At 39.6% G+C, this 26,937-nt stretch overlaps 1 protein-coding gene across 1 annotated transcript in view; it reads right to left on the reverse strand.

Annotated features, from left to right (window-relative positions):
- The window catches only part of LOC118851354 (sodium-coupled monocarboxylate transporter 1-like), a 42,000-nt gene extending 15,315 nt beyond the window's left edge, over window positions 1-26,685 (reverse strand). The window contains 10 exon segments of the mRNA XM_036760799.1: window positions 361-428; window positions 5,300-5,430; window positions 7,192-7,280; window positions 8,046-8,175; window positions 10,931-11,071; window positions 12,091-12,245; window positions 13,055-13,081; window positions 13,083-13,130; window positions 14,945-15,010; window positions 26,335-26,685. Of these exon segments, the coding sequence (XP_036616694.1) occupies window positions 361-428; window positions 5,300-5,430; window positions 7,192-7,280; window positions 8,046-8,175; window positions 10,931-11,071; window positions 12,091-12,245; window positions 13,055-13,081; window positions 13,083-13,130; window positions 14,945-15,010; window positions 26,335-26,685 (1,206 nt within the window).
- Window positions 26,686-26,937: the final 252 nt, after the last annotated feature.

Below are 26,937 nucleotides of genomic sequence, written 5' to 3' on the forward strand. Positions count from 1 at the left end.
CCTTACAAAATGCCACACTTCCTTTAACCATTGCTTTCTGGGTAAAGTTTTTCTTGATCCCCTCAGCTCCTCATTCCCTCTCTCCCAAACTACTTTGTGTTAAACTACTTTATAATTATTTACTTTATCATTTGTCCTGTATACACTCATATGTGCACTTGCTTCCCCATGAAATGTAAGGTCCTTTGAAAAGGGAATTGTTTCTTTCTGTTAATATTCTCAGCATCTAGCATAATGCCTCATAGAGGACCCTTAATAAATGCTTTTTAATTGTTTGATAATTAAGATTTAAAAAAAGTAACACAATGGTGACTGCTCACCATTGATTCTACTAAAGGACTGCAGGAGTTCTATTCTTACCTGTAACAAAAACCCAACGAGCGACGCCAGGGCTGCCATTCCAATGCACAGAACTCCATACAACACACCTGGGGGAACAGATTGAAAGTCAGGCTCAGATCTCAATGTGCCTAATTAATATTCCCAATGTAATAAATTCATCACAGCTTTCAAACAAGTTGATAATCAGAATGGGTGCAAAGATGGCCAGAGAGATCAAAGCAGGAGAAGGGGTTAAAAAGGGGGTGTGTGTTTCCTATAGGAAAAGCAATGTGCAAAGTTGATAAATAAAACCTTTGTGTTGTGCTTAAGGATTAGTTGAAACATTAGATTATATCCAGAAAAGAATCCCTGGAATTAACTGTGGAGATTATAAGCCTATGGACTATTATTGGTCTAATCCTTCACAAACATTTGTGCTTAAGGGAAACTTCACTTTTTTAAGTTTACCAGTAACAGAGTACTTCTATTCAGAACTATTTTGTGTAACTGGATGGCAGGGAGAAAGGAGAGAATGGATTGGATTTGTGATTTTATTTTTATAGAGACTCACCATGTGGAAACTCCCTCAACTTTTACATTGGTGTAATTGGATTAAATATTCAAAATATTAAATATCTAAAATTTTTGACTAAGGATTTAGTGGAGCAAATATGAATCAATTATAATCTGTATCTTTCAAGGAGTCAACCTTATCAATGAGATCACAGGTCCATTTACTTTTTTAATTTTTTTTTGTTTTTTATTGACAATCTATCTCTTACACCATCTTAGTATCTCATGTATCCCTACTCCCACCCCTCTCAGAAGAATATATTATGGAAGGAATGAGTCAAAATTGATGGATCTTACTCTTTCTCAAATTGGTGTATTTCTTTAAAAGACTATATAAACATAGAAATGTGGGTAGTAGGAGCAGGAATCCTGCAAATCTCACTCTTATTTGAACTAGAAAAAAGTGTTGTATATATCTCCCTCCCAAAATACACTCAAAGGAATTTGGCATGGAAATAAATGAAAGCAACAATCTCTACATATCCTATTTTCTAAATCAATTGTTTTTAGTAGTAGCTATATGGTCTTTTGCTTTGCTCCAATATTTCTTTTCATCTCATTGAACTATAGATCGCTGGGAGTGGCAATACCTCACTGGTCCTGCTTCCAGATTAACCATCACAGCCATCATCCAAAGAAGCAACTCTTGTGGAGAAGGAGTCAGCCATCCCTGAAAACTTCCAACCTAACTACCACACACAGAGCAATTAAGTCAGCCTAGGTGAAGCAACAAGATGCCCTGAAGGAGAGGCAGGCAGGTAATGTGTTCCAGAGAAGTCGAAACACCACTACCCCCTTGACCACTAACTCTCTTAATACTCTATAGAGACAGCCCAGAATCCTGAACCCAAGAGCCTTGGGCAATAGCAATGCTTCTAGCTCAGTGCCTGCAGCCATCATCCATAGGAGCAATCATCATGGAGATGCAACCTGCTCATCTAGGAACTACAGCCATAGCTACTGAAGACCCAGAAAAGAAAATTCTTGTCACCAAAGTCCTTGATGCTGTTAAAAGGTTCAGGATCAGAAGCTGATAGAAATTTATCAAGGGAATGGAATTAAAGAAGAGGCACTACCAGCTTTGCTGCAGGCAATGAAGCTCACAACATTCTATCCCTTGGTCTCAGTCCTATCACAGCCGTACCAGGACTAAAATCACATATTATGCTTAATAGCAAATAAATGAAATACCCATTCTAAATACCAACAAATAAAGGACCCTGGACTCTGAGGACCATGGAACCATCTGACTCAGGGCTGAAGCCTTCGATATGTATTGTCTCCCCAACTAGAATGTAAGCTCCTTGAGAGCAGGTCCTGACTTACTGTTTTGTTTGTGGCCCCTGTGCTTAGCACAATGCTTTGCCCATAGTAGACACTTAATAAATGCTTTTTAAAATTATTAATTCTTCGCTCCATTCTAATTTTCAGAGAATTCATTATTGTGTAAAGTTTTCCATCTTCTTTTCTATTTTGTTTATTCTCCTTCCAAGTGTTCTAATTTCATTCGATCTCACTTCAGCTCTTCTTTCATTCTTCTATCTACTTAGAGTCCTTGTGGCCAATCCATTCTTTTTCCTGGGGTTCTATTTGTAATTATTGCAAAGTTATTTTTTCTGAGAATTTATTTAACTTATCGCATTTCTCAGACATAAACTTTAATAGGATGTGCAAGACCTTAGAATATGCTAAGTGTAGGCCCACAGTTACCAAGACCTTTCATGAAAAGGTCATTGACTTACCTGAGGGTGATATTCCCAATGAGCCTTTTCCCTTGCCACTCCTAGGTTTTGCCATCTGGATACTATCTTATGAGAATTTGGACTCTTCTAATGTTCTGGTATTTGGTTTTCAGATGATTTTACCTACTGTGTGCTTAATAGTCCCTGATAATTCCCTGCTGAGCTCAGTGCTGTCTCTGATGAGTCCCTGAGGGCTCGTGAAGTCCTATTGTCCAGTTAATTCTTATGCTTAGCTTATGGTTAAAAGTTGAGAAAATTGAAAATAGAACCAGTAGAGAAATTAGGAGGAGTATTATACGTTGGACCAGATAGTATAGTTTCAGTTCCCTAGGAGTAGATATTCCTGTGATGGAAAGAAGGTAACGAGGGAACTGGTGTATATGTAATTTTAACAGAGTGAGGGAAAGGGAGCTATCATCTTGGGCCAAAGGATAAGTCTCAAGCAAAAGGATTATAAACTTTTAGATTCTATTTCCAGATGTAATTTAATGCAGATGTTTTGGCACAGAAATTACTTTCAAGTACTTCTGGTTCTGGTGACCAATTGTATCTGCCTGGTTTCTATCATCAACTGGCCATTGGCTCCATTGTGACCTTCTGAGCAATTTGTGATTTGGCAATGCCAATTATTTTGGCTTGAACTATTACTTTTTTCTCCTTTGTTAAGAGTGGTGAATATTTTATTTGTTAGTATTTAGAACTGATATTTAAGTAATTTGCTATTAAGCATAATATGTGATTTTAGTCCTGGTGTGGCACTGATAGGACTGAGAGCAAGGGGTGGAATGCTGTGAGCTTTGTTTTGCACAGGTCTCAGATCCTAACCTGAATTGTATGGCAATTTTTAAGTACATACATAGCGCTTAACTATGAAGACCCAGAATGGGGATAGGGAACATATAAACCAGTATCAAGATGGAGACTAACTCTTCAGATTTGATTGATGAATGGTTTATCTCCATCAAGATCATTGTCACTGATCTGGGTACATTCCCATAGGCAGGAATCTGGAGAGCTATACCTCTACATTCTTGCTGAATGTTCATTTCTATAATCTTACTTAGTGTTTGTATTTAACCCCCAAAAATTTAATTAAATTATCTGCCTCATTGATTCAATCTCTCTGCACTGGGAACTTGCATTTGGGGTCAGTATATGCTCAACCAGAGACTCTGGGAATTCTGCTTTCAGTCTCTCACCTATCCAATACATCCTTGCATAGCTGCCCCCAAAGCCCCCAAATATACAAAGATATTGACTTCACTGTGTTTACTACCCTGCTCAAAAAATTTCACTGGGTCCTTATTGCCTTCAGTATAAAATAAAAACCCCTTAGCCTGGCATTAAAGACATTCTATGATCTGACTTCAAACTATCTTTCTAGGTTCATTTCACATTCCTCGCTTTCACATGCTCTCTGTCTAATATCTAATCTACCCTTAGCAAACATTTATTAAGTGCCCACTATGTACCAAGCACTATGCTAACATTAGAGATACAAAGAGGCAAAAGACAGTCCCCACCCTCAAGGAGCTTACAATATAAGGGGGGAGACAACATACAAGCTAATACAAACAAGTCATATGTGGGATAAATAGTGAATAATTAAGAGAAGGAAAGCACTAGAATTAATAAGGGTTGGAAAAGGCTTCCTGCTGAAGATGGGATTGGGAAGTCAGTAGGTGAGTTGAAGAGGGAGAATATTCTAGTCATGAAGGACAGTCAGAGAAAAAGTCCAGAGCTGAGAGACGGAGTGTCTTGTTCACGGAACAGCCAGGACATTGTCCAGGAAATTATTTCCTATTTCCTAAGCTGAAAATTCTGCCTCTAGCCTCTATACACTTGTAGGGACTGTTCTCCATACTTAGAAAGCATGTGCTCCTCATTTCTGACTTTCAGAATGCTTATCAATTTTAAAGCCATCTCAGATGTCACCTATTCCCTGTGATTTTGCATAGGAGAGAGGGAAAAGTTCTAGGTTGACTTGGAGGACATGAGCTCAAATTTTTGCCTTGCTATTTAATATCTGTGTGACTGCATAATTCCCTTAGTCTCTCTGATCCTCAATTTCTTCACTCATCAGGAAAAAATGCAGGGGAGACAGTTGGACCAAAGACTGGAGACGCTCAGCACAGAGAAAAGAAGATTTCGGCGGGGGGGGGGGGGGGGGGGGGGCCGGGTTCATGATGGCTCTACTCAATTATTTGAGAGTTCCTAACCAGGAAGAGGGATTCGAATTACCCTGACTACAGAGGACAAAACCAGGAAGAATAAATAGGAATTCTAAAAAATTCAAATAGAGGCTTGACTTGCTATTGGGTGGGGGGGGGTAGTACGTTCCCCCTCATTTAAGGTCTTCAAGAAAATGCTGCATCACCACTTAGTAGGTGAGCTATAGAGATTATTCTTATTTAGGTACAGGTAGGACACTGTCCAATATTTTCTCTTCCAAATCTGAGAGGTTACAATTCTGTGACATCTACATCAGCTTTCACTTCTAAATCTGCAATCGCATGTCATTGCAAAAAGAGTTGACCATTCTAAATTGAGTCAGACATGCAGGAATAACGATTTTTGATATGGCAAACATCCATCCATATTTTTGAGGATGGATATAAAAAAGACTTTATATATAAAACTGTGAAAATGCAGTGGTCACTTACTTGTTCCTTTCAAAAGCCAAGATACTGTCTCATCTGAGAGCAATCGAAAGTGAGGTTTGATGAGGTTACTAAATGATGATCGTTTGATGATCGTTACTAAAGCTAGAGCATTGATACTGGAGGACACGGTGCTGAAGGAGAAAAGTGAAAACTTTGTTACTTTAAAGCATTTTAAGAAGACTGTTGTGATTGCTATTTAGTCATCTTTGATCATATCAAACTCTTCATGACCCCTTTTGGCAAAGACACTGGACTGGTTTGCCATTTTCTTTTTCAACTCATTTTATCGATGTGGAAACTGAGGCAAGCAGGGTTAAGTGACTTGCTCAGGGTCACACAGTAAGTGGCTGAGGCTGCAGGTCTTCCTGCCTCCAGGCCTGGCACTCTATCCACTGTGCCACCTAGTTGCCCATTAGGAAGATGAAATAAATAAATAAAGAAGAAACCCAAGTCCTCTGATTTCAAGTCAATTCTCTTTCCACTACACCAAACTATCTCTCTTGTCTCAGAAAGACACAACTGGCCGTTATGAAGGCAAAAAGGTTGATTTTTTTCACCTTTGTAATGAAAGAACTATTACAATCCATCTTCCTTAAAATATGTTATAATTTTATTTGAGGAGAGAAGATGGAGGAAGGGGCAATCTGTGATTTTATTGGTGTAGAGAGCTTCTAGCATGCACACTATGAATGCAGATAAGTTATTATTCAGCAACTTGTGATTAGGCCAAAGAGAGGTTAAATAATATGCACAGACTAGGATAGCTAGCATATTTCAGTTGCAGGAATTGAGCCTTTAATGTCCAAGCCATGTTGCCCCCTACTCAATAAACTCCACTGATCTCCTATCACTTCCAGGATCAAATATAAAATCCCTTGTTTGACACTTCAAAGCCTTTTATTACCCCAGTCTTCTCATACCTTCTTCCCCACCATATACCTTTTGATCCAGTGGTACTGGCCTCCTGCCTGTTCCATGAACAAAACATTTCATCTCCTGCCCTAGGCATTCTCTCCAGCTGTCCCTCATGCCTGGAAGCTCTCAACTCTGCATCTTGGCTTCTCTGGATTCCTTCAAGACCCAACTAAAATCAGTCTTCTACAGGAAGCCTTTCCCAACCCCTCTTAATTCTAGTACCTACCTTCTCTTAATTATTTCCAATTTATCCTGTATTTAGCTTGTTTGTACATAATTGTTTGCTTGCTGTCTCCCCTTCCTTTCCCATTTTGTAGCCACACCTGTACATCAATGCATTGGCAACATGGGATTTCATTGAAATTGATAGGAATTCCTTTCACCAATAAAAACAATTCTGTATCTTAAAGTTCTAGAGCATTGCCTGAGGTAGAAAGATGTTGTGACTTGTCCATGGTAGCACAAGTAGAAAGTATAAGAGGCAAAATTTGAATCCAGATGTTCTTGACTCAAAGACCAATACAATCCACCATGCCATGCTGTCTCTACACACACACACGTGTGTGTGCGTGTATATGTATGAGAAAATTTACTAGGCTACCTATTTTTTGTAAATAGTGAAACCTTTTGAAGTGAAAACTGTTGACATTTAGTTATTATTGTTGAAATCTCAGAGGGAATATGGTAACGTACTATATAAAATTATGATGATTTAATAATAAAAATAACAATAATAACTAGCATTTATATACTGCCTACTATGTGCCAAGCACTGTGCTATGCACTGTAAAACTATTATCTCATTTATCCTGTAGATACTGATGAAATGACAATTCTTTAAAGTATTCAATGGAATACATACATGAGTTGCATGTTTACCATTCTTATATTTAAAATCCAACTTAACTCATAAAAATATGAAGGTCATTACAAAGCACTCTAAAAATCACAATCCATGAATTACATAAAGTTCATACCTCAATGTCCCACCATATACACATGCTACAAAGAGTCCTGGGAGTCCTGAATAATCTCTCATAATGTCCGACACCAAATGGGGCATCAGCTGAAAAAGTCCCAAATTTATTAAGGTTGTTCCTTATTGTCATAAAATACATTTGTTTGGCTTTTTTTTAACTGATGAAAGAGATAGATATATCAATTTCTCAGTTATCTAAGCTTTGTCAGAGAATGAGTTTTTTCATATAAATAAATGTTTCAAATAATTGTTAAGCTCTATGGCAAAACTTTATTTTTGTTTGTTGGTTGATTGAAAAACTTCAATACTGTTCTGTGCTTGTATGATTTCCTTATTGCTTCCCACCAGGATTTATATCTGTAATTAAACTAATTTCTAAAACATGACTGAGAGCCAGCTAATCTAACTATTGTCAATCAGACCTATTATTAACACATACTCTTAAAATTTATCTTTGCATTTTAATTTGGGACCCAGGATTCCTCACAGCTATAACTTTGAAAATACAAATTTGCTAAATCTTTTAAACCAGGGGGTTGCTAGGTGGCACAGTGAGTAGAGCACCAGCCCTGGAGTCAGGAGGACCTGAATTCAAATCCAGCCTCAGACACTTGACACATGTACTACCTGTGTGACCCTGGGCAAGTCACTTAACCCCAATTGCCCTGCCCCCGTCTCAAAAAAAACCCACATAAATAAATAAATCTTTTAAACCAGCTGACAATGAGTTTCTAGCCTTCCCATGTGTTTTTTGCTTAATATGTCAGATTTTTTTCTGAATAAGCAAGATCATTTCATAATCTGCTTCATAAATTTGGCTAATGTATTCACAAAAGGGCAACAGTACTGAACCTGGTCTGGTGCTGATATTTTCTTTGAAGTCCAAGGATCACACTCATGGTACCTTGAATAAATGGCAAGCCCGCAAAAAATGGTACAGGCAAGGATTGTCCATTGTCCTACAAGATTTATGTAAAGAGACCTAAAACAAAAAATAAAATTCCATTTTAATCTAAAAAGAAGCATCATATGGGGGAGGGGGAGCAAAGCATTTTTGCTTCCATACTACATTAAGTAAACACATTTCATTTAGTTGGACTAAAAATGGGTTTTTGCTCTGATTTAATAGTCTTTCTGAAATCAAAAACATAGGTTGCATTATGGCATAAGGATAAAGCCATTTAACTTGGGACCTGACTGCCTGAGTTCAAGTTCTTTCTTCTTTCACTCTCTACTAGCTACTTTCTTTGGAAATCCAACAATAGAACTGATCCAACCATTCTGGAGAACAATTTGGGAACTATGCCCAAAGGACTATAAAACTGTGCATACCCTTTGCTCTAGCAATACCACAATTAGGTCTGTATCCCAAAGAAATCTACAAAAAGGAAAATGACCTATTGGTACAAAAATATTTATAGCAGTTCTTTTTGTGGTGGCAAAGAACTGGAAATGGAGGGGATTCCCACAAATTGAGGAATGGCAAGTACAAGTTGTAGCATAGGAGTGTGATAGAAAACTATCATGCTATAAGAAATGACAAGCAGGATGGTTTCAGAAAAACATGGGAAGACTTATATGAGCTAATGCAAAGTGAAGTGAGTAGAACCAGGAGAACATTGTACAATGATCAACTATGCATGACTTAGCTATTCTTAGCAATGCAATGATCCAAGATAATTCCAAAGGACTCATGATGAAAAATGCTATCCACCTCCAGAGAAAGAACTTGTAGAATCTGAATGCAGATTGAAACATACTTTTTTACTTTATTTTTCTTCTTTGTGGGTTTGTTTTTTGGTTTTGGTTTTTGGTCCGTGTTTTCTTTCACAACATGGCTAATATGGATATACGTTTTACATGATGGCACATATATAATCTATATCAACTTTGCTTGCCTTATCAAAGCGGGGAGAGAGGAGAGAGAATTTGAAAACTATAATTTTTTAAATAAATGTTAAAAATTGTTATTATATGTAATTAAAAATATAATTAAAAAAGTAATCCTACAATATTACAAAGAGTGTGGTCATGCAACATCATGATGAACCAATCAAGCTAATAAAATATTTGGTTATCCCAAAGATTGTACTTTTATGCATAGTTCCAAACAATCATCTCCTCTAACTTTTTCACCTAGTAAAGTAGGTACCTGGATACTTTGGAATCCTGAAAGTACAGTGTAAGATGGGTACAGCATTCACTTCCATTTTATAAGGAAATAAGTGCAGGTATTTACAATGCTCTCCTATTCAGATCTACGCACCTGAACCTACCACCATCACATTCACGTGCAATTACTGTAATTGACCGCAGTGCCATTCAAGTAGAACCATCTGCACATAACAGATTGTTGGGTTGCCACAGCAATCAATTATAATCCCTAGACGGATCCTTTTGATCAAAATGATTCACCCTCCCCAAGCCATCAATGTTAGAAAACAAGGACACATGTCAGTCTAAGAAAGTTGTTTGCTCCCATAAAAAACCACTAAGTGTCTGAGGGAGGATTTGAACTCAGATTTTCCTAATTCCAAATCTGGTACTCCATCTACTGTAACACCTAGCTGAAGATAGAGAGGTCTTTCCCTTCCTCCTCTTTTAGAATTAAAAGGAATCTGAGAGATCATCTGTTTAAATCCTTAACGTTAAAGATGAGGAAACAAGTTCAGAGAGCTAAGTTGTCCAACACAGATAGTGACAGACTTAAGATCTGAATCCAAATCCATGGCTCTGACCAGTGCACCACACTGCCTCTGTAAAGACTTGATGTTACAAAGGCTTGGGTTCAGATTTCACCTCTAACCCTATCAGCTGTGAAATCCCATGTGCATCATTTAAATTTTCTCAATCTCATTTCTTTCATTAGTAAAACAGAGACAATATCTGTAGTACCTACTAATGTTTTGAACCTCAAGTGAGATAACATATGCGAGCACTTTGCTAAAATTAAAGTGCTTTATAAAAATCAGCTTACCATCATCATCATCATTTTCTGTGCAGACCTGTGATTTTATTATTGAATAAAATGCCAGTGATGCAGATGAACAATTTATCTATAAATGTTGATTGAATGAATATAAATGAACAGAGCACTGAGCAGTGAAGTGAGACTTGCCCACAATCTCATAGTTGGTATATATCAGAATAAAGCTCTAAATTCAGTTTTGACTTCATTACCAACACTTTATCCACCTTACCATGCTGTCTCCCATTTTTACAGCATACAGTCATCATCATCACCACCATCACCATCATCATTCCTATCATCATCATCATCATCCTCTTCATCATCATCATCATGCCACTACCACCACCATCACCATCACCATCACCATCATCACCATCATTTACCACTATGTTGTCATTATGTTATTTTATTTTTATGTTATGTTATTTACCATTTCAGTTGTTTTCCATTTGTGTCCCACTCTTTGTGACCCCATTTGGGGTTTTCTTGACAAAGATATTGGAGCAGTTTGCCACTGCCTTCTCCAGCTCATTTTACAGATGAGGAAAATGAGGCAAACTGGGTTTTGACTTGCCCAAGGTCACATAGATACTAAGTGTCTGAGGCCAGATTTGAACTCAGAAAGAGGAATCTTCCTGACTCCAAGCCTGGCACTCTACCCACTTTGCCACCTAGCCTGTCCTATCTACCATTGTATGAAAAGTTAAACAGACCTTTATGAAACTGAAGGATATTTAAAGACTGTTGAGACCAAAGCTGTGCTTACATTTTTGCTTGGAACCTGCTTTTACATGCGATGTACCTCTGAACCTGGGATTGATTGATGCCGTAGATACTGGTTGATGTGAAGGTCCCCCCAATGATAATTGTCCAGAAGCTATACCTTTGCAAAGGGTTTGGATTGAAGCTAAATGAAAAGAATAAAAGAAGACAAAATATCAGAGTATTGCACAAAGTATAACACTGTGGAAACCTTTCACATTTAAGCCCAGTGAAATGAAAAGCCATCCCCTGGAAGTTTGAAACATAAGGCCCTGAAAAAAGTAAAGAAACATAAGACCCTGTTCCTAGGCAGCTAGATGGCACAGTAAATAGAGTACCAGATCTGGAATCAGGAAGACCTAAGTTGAAATCTAGCCTCAGACACTTTCTATCTTTGTGACCCTGGGTAAGTCACTTAACTTCTGTCAGCCTCAGTTTCCTCAACTGTAAAATGGGGAGGGTTGTAGTGGGATCAAATAAGATAAGACAGGATGTCCCAAAAGTTCCAAGGTAGTCTTAAGATTTAATAACTTCAGGAATATAAACGTTACAAACTTTAAAAAAAAAACTCACAAGGTTAATTATTTAAAATTTTAAAACATTGATATTTCTTATTAAAATTCAATATAACCACCATCTCATGTTGATTTTTCAATGACTGAGACACTAGTTGATTTTTGGACTTTGGGAAACCTTCTTGGCTGCTCTTAGGGACCGAAAAGATTGTAAGTGTAACCCTAGCCTTAAGATTACCCCAAACTCAAGGCTTTGGTGCATATACATCTTTGATGTGATCTCATAGGAAAAGTCTAATGGAGATAAATTAACTAAAGTCTAATGGAGATACAAAAAGTAACTGATGTGACCAAGCAAGTGGAGTTTCTCTACTGATCTACTGATCTGAAAAAGTGTCATCCAGAAGCTGGGGCATTCACAGTGCATACTGGCAGGCACCCCTTCTTGTTAAAATTGAAATTTAAAATGTATTATTCAAAATTCACAAAACTAACTAAATAAGTATAACAGAAAATTAATTAATTTTTCAAATACGAACGTTTCCACTGAAATTTTACCCTAGCAGACACACATAAACACCCACAGACACACAGACACACACAGACACACAGAGACACACACACATACACACAACAAATGTAAACTTACTCCCAGAAGTTTAATCTTCCTCCATGATAAGAATCATTTAGAATCTTGTTGATCCCACCTTGGACCTCAGCAGCCTGTATGATCACAGACAAAAGTCCTGCCACCATGATTCCAACTTGGAAAACATCTGTCCAGATGACAGCTTTGAAACCACCCTTTGTTGGGGAAAGGACATTTAAAATGTTACCGGTCTGATCATTGGCTCATAGGAGCTGGAAGGGACCTTAAAGGTTACCTAATCTAATATCTGAATTTTGCAATGAGGAAACAGGCCAGAGAGGTTAAATAACTTGTCCAATGGGCATAAGTCACAGGCATAGCCAAGGTATGAAGTCTAGTCTTCTGGCTCCATATCTAATGTGGGAATGGGGATGGAGATTTCCACAACTAGTTTGCTTGGGTCTGGGTCTGTGCTGGTACAACCTGCACTAGACTGTTTTTCTCTCTCACCCAGGTTCAACAGACCTTTCCTGCCAACCTTCTAAGTTATCTTGGGCTGGAAAATTGTTTCACCCCATCCTTTTGTGAGTTCTACTGCTCCAGAATTTGTTTTGAGACATTACTTTAAAGGTATTTGAAGGAGAATTTGGGAGTGCTCAGGAGAGTCCCTACCCTTTTCTCTGCTATCTTGGCTCTGCCCCTCAGGGGTCCCCCCGCACTGTGCCACACCACCTGATTAGATCAATACAGTAGCACTATATCGAGACAGCTAACTCCCCCACATTAACCTGAGTATTTCCACCCCACTACCACCACCACCACTACAACAAAAAAAAAATCATCAAATATAATGACGAAATGCAAACTTTTTTTCCCTCTGAATACTACCCATCATCCATGTGTCATTAAAGAAGTATGGGCAGCCCATTTCTCAACAGCAAGAGGGACAGTGCCTGAGTCCTAGAATTTTCAATTATGTAGACTTCATGAGGCATGTCTCAATGGAAATAAATGGTAGGCATACCATGGTGCAGTAGAAAGTGCAGACCACTTCCTGTGACAATGATAGCACCCCATAGGTTGAACCCTGTGACTGAAGAAAAAAGAGGGAAAAATTAATCCTCATGAAATGTGTCTCTGTGTCTCATTCTTTGTATTTACTATAGTGCCTTACACACTGTAAGTAGTGAATACACATTTTTATAATGCATATTATTTCTTCAAGAGCTATACCTGGAGTATTGCAACTTGTTTAATCAAAGTTCAGGGCACCACAGTTCATGCCATTCAGGGATCAAAAGAACTAGAAGAAGAAAAGACTTGTGTGGCACCAGGAGAGGCAATGGAGGGGCCTGAGAGCTGAATTCACCTATCTGAAGGACTGTGATATGGAATCAGAATTTGATTTGTTTTGTTTCATTCCAGAAGGCAGAGTCCAAGAAACTTGTGGAAACTGCAGAGAAGCAGACTTTACCAAAGGAGAAACTTCCATAGTTGGAGCTGCCCAGCAGAGGAATCTTGTTGTTCAACTATTGTGACCCCATTTGGAGTTTTCTTGGCAGAGATACTGAAGTGGTTTGCCATTTCCTTCTCCTGCTCATTTTCCAGATGAGGAAATTGAGGCAAATAGCATTAAGTGACTCACACAGGGGTGCATAGCTAGTAAGTGTCTGAGGCTGGATTTGAACCCAAGAAGATGAGTTTTCCTGATTCCAGGACTGGAACTCTATCCAGTGCACCACCTAGCTGCGCCAGCAGTGGAATAGACCACATAAAAGCATAGTGAGATCCCTGTTGCTGGAGGTCTCTATGGAGAAGCTGGATGACCTTTTATTAAGGAATGTTGCAGAGGGGAGATCTACTCAGTTAAGGGATAGACTCAACAGGTCCCTTTCAACTTTGGCATTCTGGGCTCCTGGTCTCCTATCTCTACTTTTTTCATTTAGCAGGACTTTATATTTTTAAACATTCTTCATTTTTGTCTTTATGGCAGCATATTATATTTACTGCCAAAACCACTTCTTTTCCACCTCTTCTTCTGTGTTCTTGTTCTCCTGGAGAACTGGGATACAAATTTGGGCCAGGCATCATTTGAGTAAAAATAGCAAAGCTCTACATGGCTTTTGATTGCAAAAGGGAAGAGGTAACTGTTTAAAGAAGAAAAGCTCTCCGCCATTCTCCATTGTATCAGATCTCAGAGACTCTAGCACACCTCACCAAAACCCTCATGCGCAATGGAGGAAATGCTGAACCAGATGAGTCAGGGGAGGCACTTTGGGATAGCACTTGGCCACAGCAGTAACCCCAAGCACTTCAGGTAAAAATTAGCATCCTTGGCTTCACAGAGACCTACCTCTCCACACTTCTGAGTCAACTTCCCTTGCACATGTTTCTGTGGTTCTGGATTGTTCCTTGTGGAAAATTTTGAAACTGGATATGTGATGGTGATGGTTCCCACAGCATGGAGTCCTGCCTCTCCATGCCCACTCCCAAATGGTATGCAGGTCCAGCTACCCCTGTAGACTTGGAAGTCATTGTAAGGAAAGGGCTTGAAAACTCCAAGTCCCCATTGATCTGGGAGTTACTAGTAACTCCAGAGACTTTTCAATGAAAATACTTTCATCCTTTGATAAACCTCTTGGTTCCAATTATTCTCTTAGTTCAGAAAACAAGAATATTTTCTGAAGATTGTTTAAGGATCTCCATGGTCATTGCTCTGCAATAAGAGGCTTCTGTTTCCAGTTCTGCTTCTCCTAATATTCCACAAATCCACTTAGCAGCTCCTTCAAACAGATGCCCAGATGACATAAACAGAACACTAAACAAACAAACAAAAAATCCCAAAGTGCTTTGTTTCCCAAAGCACATTATATTATTTTTTAAAAAATAAAAGGAATGCTGGAGAATTACTAACCATTTGAAAGATGAAGAGTATTGTTCCACAGAGGTGAATGTGTTTATTGAAACAAAGCTCTAAATACTTCAAAATAATTTAAAAGATAAAGTGGTTAATATGCATGATCAACAGTTTCCCATAGCAGTGTCCCACACTATCATAGTATCCCGGATTTCAAGTTAGAAAGGACCTCAACGATCATGTCTGAACTCAAAGCTATACTGATAGTAAGTGGCAAAGGAAGAATATGAACTCAGGTCCCCAGATGCCAAGTCCACTGTCCTTTCCATTGGCACAGCTGCCTCCCTAGCTGATCAGTCATAACTAATCTCTCTCTCTCTTTCTCTCTCTCTCTGTCTCTCTTTGTCCGTCTCTCTCTCTTTCTCTCTTCCCCCCCCCCCCCGCCATAGCAAAGTTCTCTATCAGAATATATCTATAGAAAAAAGTACGGGATTTGGAATTGGGGACCTGGGTTTGCAACTCAAATCAGCTCTTAACCCTAACTCTAAATGCCCTCACATTGCATGTGTGATTTGAGTCAAGAGAGAAAAAGTGAATGGACAATTAATGGTATGAGACAGTGGATTTGGGATGAGAGGATCTGGGTTCAAAATCTGGCTCTGTCATTTTTAACCAGCTGTGGAACCCTAGTCAAGCTTCCAGGAACAGTATCAGCCTTACCTCCCTTATACATTTTCTGTGAGGATCAAATGAGATTCTTTATAGGAAAGAGTTTTGAAAGCCGTAGAACTCTAGACCAGGGGTTCTTATGTGGTACTGGAAAATCAGTTACTGCTAAGGAGACCCCTGAGAAAACCCCTAGCCTCTGACAACACCCCCAGAAAGAATGGACTCAGACCTCTTCAGCATTTAGCAAATGTCCCTGGGGCCCCGTGACTCCTCCAAGGAATGTCAATAGATAAGATCATCCCACATCCCACTGAATGATAACCTGTCAAAATCCTTGATCTGTCCCTGTGCCCCCGGACCACCTTGTGACCTGGTCTGTAAAAATTCCACGAGATGATTCACCACTGTACCCTGTATTTTCTATTTAAGCTACTCCTCCACCCCAACTCGGGGCCATTTTGATTTGGGTAAAAGACCCCAAATGGTCGCCGGCTAATAAATTCTCCATTTAAAACTTATACTCTGTGGTACGTCTCACTAGCTTTTGGTATAACATTTTGGAGGCCCCAGCGAGATAAGGCGGTATTTCATGTTACCACCCCAGAGACACACACAGGATTTCGGACCTCAGCAGAGAGTCTCTGCCCCCGATCCACCTTCTCTCACTTCAGAGGCCTGGCTCCTAGGGATTTCTTTTCCTAGGACTCTGATGTGGGGTGATGGTCTCGGAGAATGGGCTTTTTGCTGACTTGTCCCTTTTTGGCCTATGGAGAATTCTGGTTTTCAGACCTCTAGAGGTAAGGTTTCTGTTCTGGGCTAGCCATCTGGTCTCTGTTAACACGATAACCTGGACGCGGGATGTGTGCAGAGTGGGGGGAAAGTACCTCATGCGATCTTCTCCCTGTTGGGGTGCGGGAAGATTGGAGGTCGTTATCACTAAGGAGGAAATCTGGTTTATTTTTTCTTTCCTCTGAGGGGAATTTGTTTAGCCTTCAATTAACATGTGCTGTTGGTTTTCTGTTTTGTGTTTGGGGTGTGAAGGAAGATTGGAGGTTGTTATCCCTAAGGAGGAAATCTGGTTTATTTTTCTTTCCTCTGAGGGGAATTGGTTTAGCTTTCAATTTGATCCACACTGTGGTTTTGTTACATTTTTGAGTTTGTCTCTGTTCGTGTGTCTATGTCAAAATTGTGAAATGTCTATGTTTTGTTTAAAAAAAAAATCTGAAATGCAGGCAGCCAGAGATTTCAGCTTGCAACTAGAGAAACAAAGACTCTTTTCCTTGTGATTCCTTGTCTGGCCAAACTTGGAATTAGAACGGAAATAGGGTTAAAATTTTGGCAAATTCTGGGTTTTAATTGTTAAAAAGTTTGGAAATTGGTTAGTTGGATTTTGGGAGAAAGAATTGAAATTGTAAAGTCATTCCAGGAGCTCACTCTTGCTGAAACACCTCCTCCCAATGAATGCCTTCTGGCTAAAAACCTCTATTTATCCGTAAATATGGAGTCTGGTAAAAGGTTTTTGGTCAGACTCTCGCGTTTGTCTTTGTCCCCAAAGTTAGGAGGGAATCTTATCCCTTAGATTTAAGTGTAAAAAGGTTTTTTAAGGAGTGAGCAAAAGGTGAAGTTTGCTTGAATTACAATTATTGAGATTTTTTCACGATTGTTGTCCTGTCTCTGACAGAGCCAGGGCTGCAGTAAAAGTTAAAGCAGTTAAAACAAACTCCTCTCCTCCCAGATCAAATTAGAAGACAATGCAGGAGAACTGTAGGGAAAACTTAAATCACCCTCCCCACCAGGCAAAAGAAGGAGAAGGACAGAAATTCACAGACTGACAGTCAGTCCTGTGCCCCTGGGTACCTTTGTAGCCCGTCCTTTTGGCAAAGCTTAAAAAAAAAAAGTAAAATTTGGGAAAGAGAAAGATAGAAACTTGTATAAAGGAATTTAGGAGGGTTGTAGAATAGCAGCTTGAGACCACCTGGTTAGCCAGGAGTCCATGTGCTGCTCTTAGCTGCCATGTGCTCCTGGCCACACCCTTCCCCCACCCTCCACATTGACTGAGAAATATTTTAGGTTAGTAGAAAGAATGAGTAGGGGAGTTGCAAATAAAGTTTCTCTTTCTTTTATAAGTTCATTCAGGGCCAGGCAAATATTCCTAATACTTGGGCCAGAGGTAGTGGGTGTTGAAGGAATATACAGCTAAATAAATAAAGTGTATTAAAGATATTAATGTATTGATATGTGTTACGCATGTATTTATGCATTAATGTATTAATATAGAAATACCAGAAGTAATAGGATCAACAATTCCTATATGTGATAATCTGGAAATGCAATTGATGTTTCTGTATTGTATTTCTAAAATTCTCTTAGATTGTGTGATTTGAGAAGACCATTATGTGATTTTAATCTGAGTTTGATATATGTGAATTGGGTGCTTTTAAAGGATGCGATGAAAATTTGGTAATTTTAAACTGTCATATTTGGTTTAGAAATATATTAATTCAAAAAAAATTTAAAAAAAGAAATATATTAATTCCTATGAAAAGTTTTTAAAGTCCTCATAAACCTTGTTATTGTGATAAGGTAAATTTAATTGGGTATGTAATTATAGAAATTAAGTGTTCCCTACATTACAACACCTTTTGACTAGGGAACTTTGTGATATCTAGGAATTTTGTGCAACATTTGAGAATGGGGACATTTTCCACCAACTTAGTTAATGAATTCCACTTTTTAAGAGTTAATTTGCTTTAAAGAAGGAGAAGGAGATGTCTATCATTCTATGTCTATCATTCTAAAACCTTCTAAATAATTCTCATCAGAAAAGTTTAGTGAGTATTCCTTTTAACATCAGGATAAAACTTTAAACTGTTTTAAAGAAGGGAAAATACATTTGAAAAAATGTTCTGTAAAATCTTGTAAGGAGGTTCGAAACAGCACCCTGCATTCCTTACTTCTCCCTGCCCTTAGTTTAGATAAGAAGAAAGAATTTTACCCTAGCCTGCCTGTCAGAAGGGAAGGAAGGGGGAGGAGCAGCAATTACTGGATTTGAGTTTTACTAAAAATAAAGAAACAGTAGGGGTCAGAAGCCTCCAAACCTGGCTTCTTAAAGTCAACAGAACTGATAAGATTAGACTAAGACTTGAGATGGGTTTGGTTTGGTAGTTTTATTAGTGAAGTCTGCCATCTTATGGAGAAGAACCCACCCTCAGGGGGAGATGAGATGGCAGATCTCTTTAATAAGTGTCCCTTTCCTCCAGAATGAGTTAACACAGAACACAAATCCATCAACCTGTTGAGGTCAGTCATTAACCACTTTTGTTTGTTTAAGAAGCTGGAATGGGATTCCAGTATACACAGTTATGACAGTAAAAAGTACTAATGTATGAGTTCTTTTGTCTTATGGTTGCAATGTAAAGGAAGACTGAGTAATGGGTTTTGAAAGATTTGGAAAGGTAAATTAAGGTTTGAGGGAAAATAGGAAAGGCAGATAAGAAAGTTTGGGGACAAATGGGAGTTAGCTAAGCCTCTCCTGTCCCGAGAATGATAGTTTCAGAAGGTTTAAGTAAGTTGGGAATGAGTGTGAGGAAGTATTTAGAAGATGGAAAAGTTATGTAGCTTGATTTAATAATTATTAGCTCAATGAAATTTGGACAGTTTTATCTGAAGGATATTTATTTGCTATTTAAGATTTTATGGGACTACAATTTAATATTGTTTTAAGCTCTGATTACAGGAATAGGTCACATGAAGCCAGTAGTAGTATGGCAGGCATTACAAGCTAAGAACTTTAAAGGTGGATGTCTGTGCCTGGGAAACAGTTTTGAAGATGACCTTGGGCATGGCCTAGGTAGGATCTTCCCAACTCTATTTCCCAATTCTGCTATTTCCTTTCTGAAAAGGAAAGTCGCCACCTGGTTACTCCTAAGCCCTGCTTTCAGCACCTGGTGACTATATGATTGGCTGTGACAGAGCTAAGGAAGTTCTTTCCTTCTGTTAAGATATATGACATTGTCCCTCTTTTCTTTCACAGCAAATTTATATTATCAAGAAGTTTTGTAAGCACTATGCTAAATCTGTTAGGTAATAGATGAATATTGAAATATCTCTGAGTTATTATAATAGGATACAGGTATGAATAGCTTACAATTTTAACCTATATTCATGGCCAAATAAAACATTGAAATAATATAGAGATAACATCCACCAAAAGGGGGAAATGATTAGACAAAGCAATAAGGCAAAGATGTAATGTGATAAATGCCTAATAAAAGGAAAGGAAACAGCGAATTTTGAAAAAAGGCAACAGGATCAGATTGATTCCCCTAAGAATTATACAGGCGTGTATGATTGGCTCCAAAATTTATCAATTCTGGAAATTCGGGCTGATAAGTGTGTTTTGGTAATAAGATCTTAAATTTGGATTCTAGCACAAGAAAATTGTATAAGATAGTGGTACAAGTCAAAATATATCTCCTTTGTAAAGTATCTGCAAGTTGTATTAAGTTAGAATTGCCTGAGAATTTCTAGATCTGAACCAGAGAAGCAGAACTCTATTTTACTATCAAGGGACCAGATAACTACAATCAGGCATCTGGGATTTAAAAGTGCTGCTTTGAATGGACATTGTGAATATGTAACTCTAATTTAAAGTTACTCTGTATACAAAATGTGCAATTAAGTCCTGGCATTAAATCAGAAACATTTTTAGTTTTGTTAAGAATGGTTTGTGGATTATTTTGTAAATTCCATCAAAGAGACATGGCATGGCTAAAAGTTTATGATGTTATATATGATGTTATATGTACTGTGCTACTGGCGTATGAGGAATTTAATGCTAGTTAACATTGTTAATAATGATTGCATTACTTTGTATGGTTCATGTTTAAATTTCCTTGGTTATCTAATGTGTAAATGTAAAACATGAGACATGCAAATTTCCCCCTCTATTGTGAACCATCTATATGGTCTATACATGACTCAATGTAATTGTGTAGTTTTGTGAATTATGGGAAAAACTTTATTGTAATTGTTTGAACTCAGCCCTGTGTGGCTGGGACCTATGTTGCACTTTTTTTCTCTCAATCATCAAATCATGTGTGTATCACATTTGAGGACTGCCCCTGCTCCCGGGTGGACATCTGAGCCTGTAGGAGACCTTGCCCTGTGATTCCAAAGAGCCTGAGAGGGACAGCATCAGATGCAGACGGCTTTCTCACAGGATCCAGAACCAGAACCTGAGCAAGAACCCGCTTTTTCCCTTTCTGAGTCCTTGTGTTCCCAAGACTGTTTTCCTGAATTTTTAGTATTTTTAGCAATTATGCTCCCTCTGCTTGCTTACAATTAGTTTACAATTTCTGCCCATCCCTGGGCATGTCCAAAAGCAGAAAAGGGAAAAACCTGACTCCACCTAGATAAGGATTTTAGAACTTCACCCCTGAGGAAGATAGAGGTTTTTCCATACCTTAATTGGTCTTCAGGTGAAACCTTCAGTTTGCCTTTGACCAAAAGGTGGAAATGTGGAACATTTTATACGATTTTGTATCATTTTTAATTTCAACCAGACCCAGAGCCTGAATTAATGAGTAACTGGAAGAAGATCCAGGACCTGGGCTTCTTTGCTCAGACTGTGTAGACCCTGAACTGAACCCATCAAGGCAGGGACAGCTCTACCCCCTTGCCAGCAGGAAGCAGTTTCAGAAGCTGAGACCTTCGTCCCTGACCCCAAAAGAATTTGGGTCCTATTTGTTTGAGGGAATATGATGAGGGCATAGTCTCTGGGAACCCCCTTGAATCTGGGGTGCAGTCCCCAGGAGGCTCCTTGGGCTCTCCTTGAGTCTTCCAACTAAATCTGGCCTTACCCTGGTGCCGTGGGCCTTGCATTATCATTGGGCCAGGATCCCTGCCTGAGCCTTGCCTTTTATTGTTACTATCAAAATGCATGCCTTCCCCAGGCTCACCCCTGCTTAGAGTTTTGGTTGGCCCCCTCATTTTATTGCTACCCCCCATCAAGTCATTCTTCTTTCAAAGATTTGAACAGCTCCATAAAGAGAGGTGGGGAATGTGGTACTGGAAAATCAGTTACTACTAAGGAGACCCTTGAGAAAACTCCTAGCCTCTGACAACACCCCCAGAAAGAATGGACTCAGATCTTTTCAGCATTTAGCAAATGTCCCTGGGGCCCCGTGACTCCATCATCCCACTGAACGATAACCTGTCAAAATCCTTGATCTGTCCCTGTGCCCCGGACCACCTTGTGACATGGTCTGCAAAAATTCCAAGAGATGATTCACCACTGTACCCTGTATTTTCTATTTAAGCTACTCCTCCACCCCAACTAGGGGACATTTGATTTGGGTAAAAGACCCCGAATGGTCGCCGGCTAATAAATTCTCCATTTAAAACTTATACTCTGTGGTGTGTCTCACTTAACTTTTGTTTGTGCCATGGCTACCTCTGTGGCAGTCTGGTGAAGTCCATGGACCCCTTTCTCAGAATAATATTCTTATATGCAGAAAATAAAATACATAAGCTTAAAAAGAAAACTAATTATATTGAAATACAGGTATCCAAATGTCTTTTTAAAAAATACAAGTTCATAGACCCCAAATTATGAACGCCTGCTCCATACAAAGGCAAGGTTTGCATAATAGGCTGGTGTTAACTCAGACCCACAGGCCAATAGAATTAGAAGCAATAAGCAAAACTAAAATATTCTCCTTACTTCCCGATTTCTGGTGAGTTCAATTACCTATGCTCAAAACCTTCTCCAATTTCCACCTCCCTTTTCTCACCACAATCCCAATCCAATCCTTTCATTTCTATTTCCACACTACCTCAAATGTCCATACCCCATTTCTAGCCCCCCTCCTACCACCACTACCTTTATTACCCTAACCTGTAGTGGTTTTCTAACTTGTCTTCCTTTCTTGAATCCCCTTTCGCACCTCTTTCCAGTTAATCTTTCACAATCTTCCCAAAGTGCAGGTCGAATAATACCACTCCCCTACTCTACAAACTCCAGTTCTTATTGCCAGCCAAAATAAAAGACAGACTGAATGTTTGAACATTTGGGGATTTCTACCATGTGGCTCCAAGCTATCTTTCCAGAATTATTTCCCACTACTCCCTGGGTTATTCTCCATTTCCTGATCTCTTGTCCTCTCATGCCTCTGCATTTGCAAATGCTGTTTCCACCCCTCCCCACAAACACCCCCATGGCTTAAATGGTCTCAAATGTCCAATAGGTAGTTGAAGATGTGAAATCAGCACAGAGGTTAGGGCTAGATAAGTACATTTGAGAATCTTCAACATAGAGATGATAATTGAATTCCTGAGAGTTGATAAGATCACCAGGTGAAATAGTGGAGAGGGAGAGGAGAGGAGAAAGATCCAGGGAAGGAGAGTGAGGAGTGGTCAGATAAATAAGAGGAGAACCAAGAAAGAATAGTGTCATGAAAAGGAGGAGAGAGTGATTGACAATGTCAAAGTCTGTAGAGAGGTCAAAAAGGATGAGTATTGAGAAAATAACACTGGACTTGGCAACTATGAGACTTAGTAACTTTGGAGAAAGAAGTTTTGGTTGAATAATGAGATTGAAAGCTAGATTATAGATAAGACAATGAAAGGAAGTGGAAGCATCTATAGTAGATGGCCTTCTCAAGAAAGCTGGCTATGAAAGACAGGAGATATATAGGATGATAGTTAGCAGGCAAGAATGGATCAATTGAAGATTTTTTGAGGATGGAGGAGATATGAGCATGTTTATAGGTAGTGGAGAATCAGCCAATAGATAGCAAGAGACCAAAGATAAGTGAGAAAGTAGAGACAACAGAGGGCACAATCTTCTGGAGAAGATGGGATGGAATGGGGTCACTTGTTCATGTAGAGGGATTTACCTTGGTAAGGAGAAGGGTCACCTCTTCATGTGAAGGGGAGGAGATGGTGGCAGAAGATATCTAGGTGATGTGAGATGAGGAGGGAGGGAGAAGAGAGTTTTGGCAAATGACCTCAATTTTTTCAGTAAAATGTGAGGCAAGTTCTCAGATGAGAGAGTGGAAGGAGGAGGAGCCATTCGAGGTTTGAAGAGGGATGAAAAGGTTTGAGATAACTGCTGTGGGCAGCTACTCAACTTTGTGGGTCACACCCTCTCTCTAGTGCCAACTGTTGCACTACATATCCTCCCACTTGCTCACAAAAGTTTTCTCACTTGGAAGGGGTAAACATTCCAAAGGAAGAACTAATTTCAGAGAAATTCCAGCCTACCTTCTATCTGTGTGAAGAAACATGCAGTTCCTAAGTGTAGTTCTGGCCATTCTGACATGGTAACTGGAAATACATTGCCTTATATGTGCGTCTTAGGCTAACAGGACTTAGGATGCAAGGGATGGCTTCTGAGATCCTTTCCAGCTTGATTCCACATATATCTATTACATTGCTTCAGCCATTCCATTTTATAGATAAGAATACTAAAGCCTAAAGAAAGGAAGTGGCTTAGCCATGATCACATAATAACTAAGCTGCTGAGGGGTTTAGTTTGAACTCAAGTTTTCTGACCTTAAATCCAATGCATTTTTCATGACACCGTGATGCTTTCTTGCCATGCCCTGTCTGATAGGAATAGTAGAGGGAGTTTTATGCCTTGACTGTCTTAGCTCTTTGTGCCCTACCCCTAGGCACCAGCTGGGATTAAGGGAACATAGGTTTGGAGGTAGGAGGACCCATAAAGGTGATCTAGTCCAACTCTTTCACCTTAAGGGGAGAAGTCTGTAGGGTTTGAAGTCGGTAGAGTTAGGTAACTTGCCCAAGGTCACATAGGTACTAAATGGCAGAGCCAAAACTTGAACCCAGTTCCACTGGCTTCAAATCCAGGAATCTTACCAGTGAACCACACTGCCTCCTGAGGCACCTGAACCAGCCTCAGTATTATATTGCCCATCAGTTATCTCATCTAAAGCAAACATTTAGAGTAAATCATAGTTGACGACCACTGTACTGCAATATGGTATGAAACAGAACACACTCTGTTGAGTATCAATGTATTTATTAAGAGACAAGGAAGGTACAAATGGGCACAATAGTCTAGTGTTTTATAACCAAATATCCCAGACACTGGGGCAAGAGCTCATTACTTAACAAAAACTGTTGGAAAAACTGGAAAACAATCTGGCAGAAACTAAGTAAACAGCAACATCTCATACTGTATACCAAAACAAGCTCCAAATGGGTGCATGATTTAGACATAGAGGGTAATGTTATCATCACATCAGAGATTTTTAAAAAAATGTTTTTAAAGAGATGCGAAAGGTCTAGGGAAGACCTTAGAGGAACTGTTTTCATTTTTTTTCTGTATATCCTTAGTGCATACACCTAGCCCAAAGGAAACCCTTAATAATACTTGATTAATTGATAAGTGGTGCTCCCTAAAGCATCGAAGTATGTTTTATCCCCATAATTAAGAAAGTATGAGCTTGCCTGAAATCACTTTCATATGCCCTTTCCTTTTTATCTCCCTAATTCCTGTGTTTTATCTCAACTTCACAAACAAGTAATTAAGCATCATTTGTGTGATGGAAGCCAGTAAACTCTTAAGTGCTTAATTCTTAAGCTGCTGCTCAAAAATTCTGTGATGCTGTATGCAGAGCACTGCACTAGGCACGGGGAAGATTAAAAGAAAAATAGAGAAAACACAGTCACGGACCTTGCAGCCAAAGAATATAGCACTGACAAAAATTATGGTAATAGGAAATTCACAAAAACTTGGTATCTTTTTCTAAAGAAATTTCTAGATTGGGGGCATATATGTGTGCATTCCAACTAGAGGTGAAAATTCTTTTCACCGATGAAGCCCAAAACTCGGTAACTTAATGTCTTAGCTGCTTGGGAGCATTGAGATATTAGGTGACTTGCTCAGGGTCACACAGCTAATATTTTAATCAGTCACTAAGCATTTTTTAAGGCCTACAATAGGCCAGGCTCTGTGCTGAGTTCTGCTGATACAAAGAAAGGCAAAAAACAGCCTCCGCTCTCAAGTAATTCACAGTCTAATGGAAGAGCTCACAGTCAGAGACAAGACTTGAACCCCCATCTTCTTGACTCTGTGGCTATCCAGTGAGGCATACCACCTTTATGTAGCTATAAGGGAAGGGAAGGTGATTTCTCTTACTCTTCTTTTCACAGACGGGGAAATGAGAAGCCAGGAAGGTGTTTTATGTAGGGACAGCTTCACAGGGAGGGCACAGATTGTGACCGCTGTGATAGGCACTTGTCTTGTGGAAGCTAAAATGAGGAAATGTGGGTCAAAGCCCACCTCCCTTCACTCCCAGCCCAGCTCCCTCTGTTTCTTCTCACTAAATTGGGATAGTATTTTATCTGCACAGTCCACTCTAACTCTGATTTGGAGTATGATGTCTCTGGAGCAAAGGTTCACATTTCTTGGGGTAGGGGGTTTAACAAGACTGAGGACAATTAATTGACCAAGGTCCCTCTGTCTCTTTAGTGCCTCCCTACTAGAGAAATGGTTGAGAAGCAAAGGAGATGGCTTTAGATACATGAGGAAGCAGCTCTAGATTTGGAGTAAGACCGATGGTACTTGCTACTTGTGTGAGGTCGGGCAGGTCATTCTTTTAGGCTAGAGCTTTCTCATTGGGTGCATTGAGAAGGGTTTAACTAGATGACCTCTAGTACCCCACCAGCTCTAAATCTAAAAACTCAGTGTGATGAGCTTTCTTCTACACTTTCATTAAGTCCAAAAAGGAAGGGCAATGTTGTCGCCTTACCTCGTAGGTGCTGGTAATTTCCAACCTGTAAAAGACCGGGAGGAAAACCTCGGCAGTGATGAGGACCACTAAGACTTGGGTGATGGCCCACGTGCTGATTATGGCCCCGAAGCGATAGACCTCAGCGAGCGTCCCCAGGACTGCGATGGATGAAACGAAGCTGGCGGTGAGGGACAGCGCCACTGGCGTTGCCGTCATCTTCCGACCTCCCATCATGAAATCCTTCGGGGTTTGCTGGCCGCCTCTGGAGAAGGCATAGTAAACACCTATGGCTGCGGAGATGAGCAGGATCCCAGCAAACACCAAATAGTCCCACACCCCGAAGGTCCCAGTTTCCTGATGGGTGCTCATGGCCTCGCTGAGCAAACTTTCTTTTCCGCAAACAGGTGAGAGCCGCACGTCGCGGTGGTAGCTTTGCTCCGGGGATTGCGGCTGTCTGTGCCAGGCAGGGCTGGAGTCCTGCGCACCAGTCTGTCTGCCTCTGTTAGTTCAGCTACTTCAAGTGTCATCGAGTGGCCCAGGCCGCTGGAGTGCAGTGCGGAGAGGGTGGGAGGGTGGAGCGGGTGGGGTGGGGGCGCGATAAGTTCTGCTTAAGTTCCTTCT

The sequence above is a fragment of the Trichosurus vulpecula genome, chromosome 5 (genome assembly GCF_011100635.1).
Source record: "Trichosurus vulpecula isolate mTriVul1 chromosome 5, mTriVul1.pri, whole genome shotgun sequence".
Lineage (NCBI taxonomy): Eukaryota > Metazoa > Chordata > Mammalia > Diprotodontia > Phalangeridae > Trichosurus > Trichosurus vulpecula.